The sequence below is a fragment of the Morone saxatilis genome, unplaced genomic scaffold (assembly GCF_004916995.1).
Source record: "Morone saxatilis isolate NCDOM2014 unplaced genomic scaffold, NCSU_SB_2.0 Contig7, whole genome shotgun sequence".
Lineage (NCBI taxonomy): Eukaryota > Metazoa > Chordata > Actinopteri > Moronidae > Morone > Morone saxatilis.
Window position 1 is genome coordinate 18880369 of NW_023340246.1, and position 11220 is coordinate 18891588.

Genomic DNA, 11220 nt, shown 5'->3' on the forward strand with positions numbered 1-11220 from the left:
CCATTACTGCTGCTGCTTCTATTATTTGGTGATTACAACCGTTACATTACTGTAAGTAGTAGGTGTTTGTTAGGGATGTAGAATACACACTGGGGGATGTATGGATTCCCTCCTATATCCCACCTGATACTGACAACAATATGTTTTCCAATTTGGTTCCAACTGAAATACTCTTTTGCTTTTTGGCAGTCAAAGTTTTTATTGTTATTGATAAAAAAAAGATCCTTTAGTGTCTCTGGAGGCGGATAGGATGATGGACGTGTTTTGATGGACAGCTGAGTCAGCAGGGGGAACGAGACAAGAACATGAGCATATTTGAAAGGCATGCCAAGAAGTTTGTGTGAATTTTGATGTGTGGAAAATACCATTACTTTGATGGGATATTTGTTTACCATGTATCTTTCACTTTATTAATCCCTTTTTCCTCAACTATGAATGACCAATTCCTTACACAACTATAGTTCCTGCTCTTCAGTACTGAATCCCTGTTTGTTGTTTGGTCTGGTGAAGGGGTAGGCAGCCATCTGCTTGAATATACATGGCAATATGAATAGATTGGTACATCTTTAGCACAGTGACAACGTGGCGTGGTCCCTGAGTACAATTTATTATGTCAGCCAGTACAAGTAGCATGACAATTTTCTGCTCCTGTTTCCACAAATACTGTGAATGTTCAACTGCTATAGAGTGGTAACTATACATCAAAACACGGACAATCATTTTTGAACTTTTTGCACATTATAAACTGTACATTTTAACCATAATATATATATACCTATATATATTATATATATATATATATATAGATATATATATATATGATATATATTCTTAATATGTTATATGTTCTAGAGTACAAAAGTAATTTCCCCCTGGGATTATTAAAGTATTTCTGATTCTGATTCTGATATGACTACTTTTTTGGATACTGGTACTACATCTGCTTCTATTACGGCTGTCATTACTGCTACAAATAATTTTACTTTTGATTATTACTGTCACTGCTAACAGTGTACTGTAATAGTACTGCTATTGCAACCCATTTTCATATCAAGTTGTCAAATATGACAGTTTGGTTAGCCCTACACTTCAAACTAGGATGCTGTAGGTAACCCTATAGCGGCCTTTCTGGATTGCCCATCTGGCATAATGTTCTGATGTGCTGTCAAAATCAGGTGACGTAATATAAAGAGCGGGTAAGTCCACATATGGAGGAGGAAGTCAGGGTTGTTGGAGGGGTCAAACAAACACAGGACTTTGACCCAGAACAAAAGTCAATGCTGACTTCCTCTTAAGTTACATTACGTGCTTATCTTACCCCAAAGTGCAATGATTTCCTAAAACTAACCAAGTAGCGGTTGTGCCTACACTTAACCTATAAACTGCAACAGTTTAAACTAATTAAATGTGAGATGTTTCTCAGCTAGCTTTATTTTGAAAGGCTAACTGGACTGATCAACAGCCGCATTTGAGGAGTTTGCTATTGCTATTAGTATTAAAACTTAAATACAACAAAATATACTGCATCATCAATAACATAATAAAAAGCTGTACAAAAAGGAACACAAACAACTTATTCTATTCATATTTATTTGAAAACAACAATCCATTTTTCCACTTCTACTGCGATTCCTTGTTGCAACTGGGTTCATACATGATATTTGTATTAATTCCACAGAACACCATCACAAAAGTTACCCTTTTATATGCACGTTTACCTTTTTTTTGTCCTTTTTTTAAATATATTGTTGTCATTTCTAAACAATGACTTGTGCTTTGATATCTTTGAAAGAGAGAAAGAGATTTTTTTAAAGACATCATTGTCGTCATGATAAGTGTACATAACAGAGGGAGGATCGAAATAGAAAAAAGTCGTAAGAAGAGGATATACTGGTCGAATACACACCGATACAGAATACAGAGATACACACTCACATTGCAGCCTGCCCGACTCAACCCAAAACTGTCAAAAGAGAAAAGAGTTGTGTCACTGAAATCACCACAACCTCCCAATTGCTCCTTTCTTCTCCTGATTTTAGGATTTTTAATTATGCTTATTGTTGCCTTGCAACAAATACACTCCCTGCTGGTAAGCAGAGTTTTGGCTAAATATTGCTTAGCTACACAAAGGATATCCAGGAGCGGTGGAGGATCAAAAAAGCAGTGCAGAAAGCCTCAATGTCACAACTGTTAAATCTATTATTCTGATTATTTTTTCAGACAATTTCGGGGGTTCAGAGCACGGAGCAGTTCTTCTCCTAAACACTTCCATTTCAATCAAAGTTTTGCTGCAAAAAAACTGACCAGAGTGCTGGGACTTTCATAGCAGATATCCTAAGAAATATAAGGTGCATTTGTCAGAGTTTGATGTGTGTGTTTATATATTTGTCCCCAGAAATAAAGCCATTAAATAAAAGTTTTGGTGGGTTGATTGCCATGGCCACAATGTGCATCAATGCCAAAAAAAAAAAAATTATGTGTGTGTGTGTTTAGGGGAGTTGACTGAATATTTACATGGACTGGAATGTTTTCCCCGTTCAGATATCTGACAAATAAAACTGAATTCATTTAAGCAAAGTTGTTTTTTTCCCCCAGAATTTGGAGCTACCTTTAATCAGCGTAACATCGCAATATTCGCAGATGGAGGCGATGTTGGGGTGTGTGGATTGGGGTGTGTGCAGGGGGTGCTGAGCAGAATGCCGCGGTGCAAGAAGGCATGTTCATTCACTTAATGCTGAGGGCAATTCTGTGCCTCGTAAAAATCAAAACAAGAAATAATACCACAAAAGTAAGTAAAAAACAAGAAAAATCACCAACCAGGGACAGGCAAAGAGCAGCTGAGAAAATGTACAAGCAAACTACTTTAATGTGAATGTCATTCTAAATGTTAAGTGCAGATAGATAGATAGATAGGTTGATAGATTCTATATACTGTATGTATTCATATGCTGGGTAAATATTCTGGTAAATCTTACTTCTATGTGTATATACCTCCAAGTAGAGGGGGCTCACTTAGACGTATATAAATAGGTCTAACATATAAAGCCATATTACAGTGTACATATCCTCGCCCTAATGTAAGCGATAGCAAAAAACCCATGCTTTACATAGAAAAAGGCATCCACGACATTTAAGAAAAAATTTACAATTTATGAAACATGGTAACAATAATAAATAGTATTATAGAATTGCTGCTGTACACAAAAAAAGCCATTTTTAAAATTTCACTCATATAAAAATATGTTTTAGTGCAACCGTACGTAATAGTAATATCCATAACTTCACATCGCTTGTCGAGACTTTAAGGTGTCCAAAAAAAAGAAGAAACACAAGAGGTGGGGGAGGTAAAAGGGCAAAGGAGGAAGAGGAGGAGAAGGGGGGGATTGCATTTATTACAAAGCTGATACGCAAAACGTGATAGTATTGTATTTACATTTACCTTCCTGCTTTGTTTGCTTATAATAATATAAGCAAAAAAAACAAACAAAAAAAATTAAAGAAAAGGCACACACATAGCTGTCTGATTTTTTTTTTCTTTTTTCGTCGTACCGTTTGACCAGAGTCCTTTTTTCGCAGATTTTGGTCGGGCTCATGTGTTGGTGGGAGTTAACGTACTTGTGTAACCGTATGCAGATCCTCTTAAAAGTCTTTAAATAAGAAAGTTTCTGAGAGCAGGCCCCGGTTAGAACAGGCATGCTGTACACAAACATTAAAACCGCAGAAGTTCATTTGTGTTTTCATCTTTTTTTTGACAAGAGCTGTTTTTCTTTGTATGCATTGTATTTATGTATGTGTGTGTAAGAGAGAGAGAGAGAGAGAGAGTGTGTGTGTATGTATGTATGTATAAACCAATGTAGAAGAATATGTGTGTAAAGTGTGCAAAAGTCATTTTTCTCTCTCTGTTGCACTTCATCCCTTCCTATTATCCAAAAACAAAAAAACAAAAAAATCCATTGTTTCTCGTCCTCTTGTTCTTCTTCTGCAGCCCTACGAAACGTCTTTGCTCCTTTTTGTGCTTTCTGCCTCCCTGTCTCTCTCCAGCTTGAGAGGTTTGGAGGCCGATGAAGGCTGGAGGGTCTCAGATCCGGGGCTGGGAGGGTGAGGAGAGGAGGAGGAGGAAGAGGGGGAGGAACAGTGAGGGGAGGTGGGGATCGATTGGTAGGGGGGCCTGAGCTCCAGGCCGCTAAAGTGCTGAATCCCGGGACCTTGTGGAGGAGATGGCGAAGGGTGAGGAGATGGCGGCGACATGGAAATGGATGGCGAACGCTGCTGTTGTTGGGAGTCGGGGGATAATGCAGAAGGAGAGGAAGAGGAGGAAGATGCTCTGACTCCATCTTTCCTTTTATCCCCTCTGCCTCCTCCTCCTCCTCCTCTCTCTGCGAGCTCCTCCGAGTCGATGCAGAGTGACGCGATGGCCTTGGTGCAGGTGTGGATGCTCTCCTCCTGCTCCTGCCTCACTTCTCCTCCTTCCCTCTCCTGCGATGAGGGGTGAGGTGACTCCCTCAGCCTCTCGCCTCCTCCTCCAGCTACTCCTCCCCCTCGAACTCCCCTCTCGGTGAAGGAACTGAAATGAGGGGAGGCGGCCTCGCTTGTGTTGGAGTCCTCCGATGTGCTCTTCTGCAGCACCAGGCGGGAGGCGACCTGCTGCGCCCCCTGCTGGGCCAGAGGGGTGGTGACGGACGTGGGGACGGAGTGTACCATCTGGATCCCTCCGATGGGGATCATTGGGAACGGCGAACGCACCTGAAATGAAATGAAAATTCTATTAAAACAATGTTACATTCAATTTATTATGAAAAAACGGTACAAAAAATAAAGATATACAAGTCTTTGTATTTATGCAAAAAAATGAAATACCTGGAGTTGAGAATGGAGAGGAAGGTGACTGAACAGGACTTGGTGAGGTGGACTGGACTGGTTACCGCGGCTACCGCCCTGGTCCCGTTCCCCTGACGACGGTGAGCCCGGATGATGTTCCTGGAAACACAAGAGGAGACGAACTTGAAAAACGTGCGTTTGGACGAAATCATGAACAAGTGAGTTAATTTGAAAATGTCTTCTTTCACAGAAACACACAAAAAATACACACACTCATTGGACAGTACTAGTTACAATAAACACACATTTGAGGCTTTGAGATGGAAAACAAAATATTATGTGACAAAATAAATTAATAGGTCTTGATGAGAAGTACAAAAACAGAAATGGTTGTACTGGACAGCAGGTGTTGCTAAAAAAACAAATACAAAGTATGAAGGCTCAGTCAAACATCTTGTGCCTGAATAATGGTTGTTAAAACATTAATCTATCATTTGAAGAACTGTCGGTTATCAAAGCCAAGCCAGGCTCACTCTCTGCTTCACGCTTTGTTTAAGTGGGACCAGCAGCAGAAGCCAGGGTTTGAAGTAGGGCTCTTAAGAAGAAAAACAGCCGCATTATTAACCACACCACCGCCAGCCAAGATCCCATTACCACCAAAACCCAGCAGCCCTATCTTCAATCATGCCTCTCTCTAATACACTCAGTCTATCTGACTCGCTCTTTATTCCCTCATCCTCTCTGAATGTTTCTGCTCTGTCTGCCAGGCGGTTTTCTTCTCCCCGCTTTGTCCTCTTATTTCTGTCCATTTATTCCATCTCCCACATTTCTACTTCAGGTTTACCACACCGGACCGCAACCTGAGCAGCAAAAGTGTAGTAAATCACAGTTGAAGCACCTTAATGTGTTCTATTTGTGGTGTTTATGGAGGCAAATGTTCCAGACAAAACCAGAATTATTGTAATGTATTTACAAGTTTATAAAGTGCATGTGAGAAATCCGACAGTATATGCTAAAAAGAGAGAAGTTGGCTATCACATTATCAGAGAACAGATATGTTACAATAAAGAACATCTAGTCTCTTACCGTCTCCATCTCTGCGCTGCCTCTGCGACGTCCAAGAGGGTCCAGCTCTACCTGACCCAACACTCCAGCCTGGTGACCTGGCCTGAGGCCTCGCGATCCACTCTGCTGACTGGTGGTCACAAGCAAGTAGAAATAGTACATTAAATCATTAGTATAAAACTTTCATCCAATCTTTAACACATTATAAAATATTATATTAAATAGTAAAAGTCCTGCATTGCTGATCTTGGCCATCTTTATGTATTTCTGCTGTTGGAAATTTGCTCTTTGTGCCCGTCAGTGTTTGGTTTGGTCTGGTTTTAATTGTTTATACCTGATTCTACCAATTTAAACAAGCCTTAAAGGGCAGTAAGTGTTTTTTAAGTGTTTGGGCTTGCTATTTTTGTGAATTGAAGAATAAATTACAAACAAGAAGTCTAAAAGATTGAAAAACGTCACATTTTTAACCAGTTTGCTACGATGGCATATTAGGGCCATTGTAGAAATAAACATATCATGGAGTCAGGAGATGGGGATATATATATTTCAGAGCAAAAACTCTGGGAAATTATGAGATTTAAACCATAAATTTAGTTTAAAAAAACCACTTGGATATTTACTGAGATTAAAGTGATGAATTTGAGAATAAAAAACAGACAAATTTATGAGAAAAAAATATTTTAGATTTTAAATATTTTCGGAGGTTATAAGTCAGAAATTTGTAAGAAAAAAAATCCGAAATTCTTTGAGATTAAAGTAACAAATTAACTATTTATTTTTTGTCAAGGAACCACATGGCTTTACTTTGCAAGGTTGAATCTTTTTTTTTGTAAATTTACAACTGGAAACTCTCAGTTTTTCTCCCCTGGCTCCATAATGATTTTTTCTTTTACCTACAATGGCCCTAATGGCCGCCGTAGTTTGCTTCTATTTGGACGTTGCTGATTTTTCTGGTTGTCAGACATAACAAAAGCTCCTCCTCCTGACTCACCTTTGGTGGTGGAAGTGTTGGTGCAGCCCTCGGCGAGGAGAAAGAGGCCGGATCATCCCCCTGTGGCGGCCTCTTGGTGAAAGGTCACGCTTGTAGTCTCTTCCTGCCGGAGACGTGGGCCGAGAAAGAGGGGAGAGCAGCGAGAGGTGTCCCCTCCTGGGGGAGAGGTCTCGGCGATACCCCCCTGCCACCCCAAGGTCCCTCTTGGGGGAGATGTGACGCAGAGGAGAGATGTCCCGATGGGGTGAGAGGTGCCCGGTGTGGGGTGAGAGATCACGACGTGGGGAGAGGTATCGGTGGGCTGAAGGTGAGGAGGAAGGCGAGATGGGGGACGGGCAGCCTGAGTGGTCCAGCCCAGGTGATGAAAGGCGGGAGGAGGGCGAGGAGAGATCTGGGGAGGGGGCGGGCAGGTCTTCATCCATGGAGGAGGAGGGTGGAACCAGCAGCCTGCTGCCGAGTGCCCGTTGCAGGCCTCGCTGGTACTCTGCCTGACTGCGCTCCCTCCCGGCTGGGTCGCTGGGGGGAGCCTGCGGTGTGATCTGGATACTCGGCACGGTGGTAAAGTAGCCAAACAGCGGAGGCTTGTTGGTGTTTCCCAGGAGGTCAGAGGCTGAATGATGGGAAAGGTGAGGAGCAGGATGGGAGGAGGCCACGGCTGTGATTGACATGGCGGGAAGGCCGTAAGGCTGCGGGCTGGTGGAGCGCGAACGAGTCTTAGGGGTGGAATCACCATCATAGTCATCTTCTTCATCGTCTTCATCGTCCACCTCATCGCCGTCTTCCTCTCCGCCCTCTGAGTCGTCTGCATCCGAGAACTGGTGCTCCGCCATGGTGCCTCTGGAAATCTTTTCAGACCTCTGGCCGTCCTCTCCAACATCTATAAGAGGAAGGGAGACACAAACAGGGGATAGGAAGAAGAAGATGAAGGAGAGAAAGTCAACGTTAGAGGGGGACAATAAAACAGAAGAAGAAGCAGGATCAGATAAAGACGAAGAAGAGGAGACAAAAGAGGACATAGGAGAGGAACAAAGCGAGGAAGAAGTGAGAAGAAGAAGCAAACGTTGAGGAAACAAACAGAACAGAAAAGGACAGAAAGATAAGTCGAGAGAAAGAACCAGTTTGTATTAATATGTGGTAAGAGAAAGAGTTTAGATGAGAAACAAAACACCACTGAAACCACATTCCCACCAGCTCAAACCAATAAAATATAAAACACAATAAAACTAAGTTATTTGAGACAAAACCCTCGACACTTTCTGGTTTTTCTGCAGGATGGCATCACGCCAAATGCTGGCAAGCGCTTATTGTACAGTAGCTGCGAAGTTACTGTTGGCAGGTAACCAACCATCGCTTTATTCTACAATGTATCTGACTGGCTGATAACTGATGAAACTGAAGAAAAGGGAAATTTGGGAATGAAAATGTTGTTTTGTTGTTGTGACTCTTCACACTAAAGAGTCAAAGTTTATAAAGTTGCACACTAATCCTGAAGTTTTCAGAGTTTTTCATCTGGCCAGAAAGAAATCAAAAATCTAAAAATATTTCTATGATATATGTTTTCTCCTTTTCTCTTTTTCCTTTTGGTTCTCCTGGGTTTTCTCCAGGAGTAGAGAAGCAGAAGCTGTTTGGAGTTAATAAATTGTATTTAGCCGACTGCTATGAGCGGAAATCAGATCCACTAACACGCGGCTACTTTTCCAGTTAGTCTCTTATATACAAGAGTTTTTCACAAACCACAAATGTTTATGTCTCGACGACTCACTGACTTTCTGAAGCTCTCTCTTTCCCAAAAACCCCCGTGTGCGTGTGTGGGTTTGTGTCCCAATTAAACGCCGAGCCAACACACACACACACAGGGTCAATTGAAGTAAAGTGTAATGTCTACATGGTGGAAAATTACCACCAGCTACAGTCAGATGTTGGTGCAATATGACGATAACGGCTTAGTTCATCCACTGAAAACACCATGATCTGAAGTTGCCAAACCAACCTTCATTTTTACTCTTTAACACCTGCTGACAGGCAAATCTAATGACTTATTACAATAATGGAGGACTGACTTTGTTGTTGTTACCTTAACACAACCGACCCGGCTGTTTAAAGACAAAATTGACCAATCTGACAACGGAGAAGTTGTTGTTTTTGATGGTGAAAACTCTACTCTCGCACTAATTTCCAGCTTCATTATCAAGTCATCAAAAGATTAACGAGACACCAAACCCCACTCATCTGTTCAGAAACCATCAGGGCCCGGAGAGACAGCTGATGACAATTTATTATTTGTGAATATTTCATGGGGAATCACATTCATCCCTCTCAGCCCAGTAATAATTTTCAGATTATTTCCATATCATCTGATTAATAGGAACGGCTGAAACTCGCGAACCCCGCAGTGTCAGCGGTCGGAGGTGATGAGCAGCAAGTATTTGTTGCTATTTCTGAGTAACTGGTTGGAAATAAAACTGTGGCTTTAAAATTGTTCATGGGAATATTGTAATAGAGACTCCAAACAAATAGTAGAAGGATGTTTTTCTTTTGTTTGTTGGTTTCTTCACAGGGTCTTGTGTGTCCGTATGGTGGTTTGACATGAGGACTGGCTGTCAGGATGAGCTCTGCTTTCCATTACACTAATTGTCCCTGTACAACCGCTCCGAGCCAAAGACACTGCAGGCAGCACTCAACGAGACAGCAGGATGTCATTGCAGTTCCTGGAGTGTGTGCGTGTGTGTGTGTGTGTGTGTGTGTGTGTTTTAGTTGCTCGCGTGTGTTTTCCTACCTCCTTCGTCTGCCTCGTTGTCCTCAACAGAAGACATGGAGACTCCCAACTCCAGACACTTTTTCATATGAGCCTTAGACTTCATGTGCTTCGTCAGGTTTCCTACAAAACACACACACAAATACACACACCATTTAATGACCCTTTGACTAGTCTTACTGGAAACCAGAGCTTTGGCTTCGTCAACACAAGAGCGAAAAAGAAAGTCGGTGAAATGGAAATAGAAGCGGTGGAAGAAAGATCGACACCACAAAATTATAATTTACAAATTATACATAATTTATACATAATGTGATTTAATGACTAAATTACTCAATCTGGTCTGAACTCTGCTTCAGTTGGTTGAATGCAAAGCCAGATACATATTGTACATGGGGGGGGGGGTTGAAAACCTATCAGGCAGATAATGGCTTTTTATTAAAGATCAGATATCAGCGATTCAGCATCTTCAACCTCTGATATGATGGAGGTTCCTGTCTGACCACAGCGACAGAAAACAGTCTCTCTGCATGTTTTATTCATTCATTTAACCACTTTGTTCTGTGCTCTAGGATTTAATTCTTCAGTCAAAGCTCTAACGTCAAGTTTTCCAACTAACAAATCAGCTAATAAAAGCTGTTAACATCAGAAAAATATGATTAGTCTTGTGTTTTACTGAACCATGATGATTGAAACAGATGATTGAACAGATTTATTACATACTTCCAGTAGAAAAGCAAGCCCTACCTTTTGTCTTGAAGGCGAAGTTGCAGAACTTGCAGACATAAGGCCGGACGTCGGTGTGTGTTCGGATGTGTTTCTTCAGCATGCTGGGTTTCTTACAGCGGATGCCACACTCCTCGCAGATGTATTTCCCCCGACCGCGACCACGAACGTAAACATAGTCCTCATTGGATTTGTACCTGGAAGAAAAAGCAGAGTAAGACTGTATGGTGATGTGTTTCTTTCTCCTTCTTTCTTTCTTCTTCTTTCTTTCTTTCTTTCTTTCTTCTTTCTTTCTTTCTTTCTTTCTTTCTAAATACCTAGAAAGTCATATGGCTCAGTTGAAAATGTGACACTACACTAGATTAACTCTACAAAAATACCCACAAAAAGCAAAATTTATATAAAACTATATAATATTATAAAAATTATGATATGTGGTTTACTTGTTAACAAAACAAATGACTTAACTATCTAACTCTTGGAAATGAACTCATCTACAGACTAATTGATGCTGCTCCATGACAGCAGGTTGGGATTCAACTCAATTCACTGTATTTTATTAATTCCCCAGGGGGCAATTAAAAAGTAGCCATAGCACATACACATCATACCATGCCTATGGAGAGAAGAAGGTCCTTCATTCACATTCCCCTTTGTATAAAGAATATATATTCCTTTATTTGTTGTATACTCTCTTGACCCTCAGAGAAACACTCCATGTCTATCCAGGTCAGAGGTCAGGGCCAACAGCCCTGCAGCTGGTTGAGATTCATTGTCATGCTCTCGGACACAGATGTTTGCTGACACAGAGGTTTTTGCTTGAATATGGCTGAAATTAGAATTTCTTCACTCAAATGCAGCTCTG

At 41.2% G+C, this 11220-nt stretch overlaps 1 protein-coding gene across 1 annotated transcript in view; it reads right to left on the bottom strand.

Annotated features, from left to right (window-relative positions):
* Positions 1-3857: 3857 nt before the first annotated feature.
* Positions 3858-11220, bottom strand: part of hivep2a (HIVEP zinc finger 2a) — a gene marked incomplete at its 5' end in the record, with an annotated part of 92967 nt that continues 85604 nt past the window's right edge. The window contains 6 exon segments of the mRNA XM_035678140.1: positions 3858-4743; positions 4858-4977; positions 5905-6013; positions 6875-7751; positions 9651-9752; positions 10377-10552. Coding sequence (XP_035534033.1) covers positions 3988-4743; positions 4858-4977; positions 5905-6013; positions 6875-7751; positions 9651-9752; positions 10377-10552 — 2140 coding nt within the window. The 3' untranslated portion in view covers positions 3858-3987.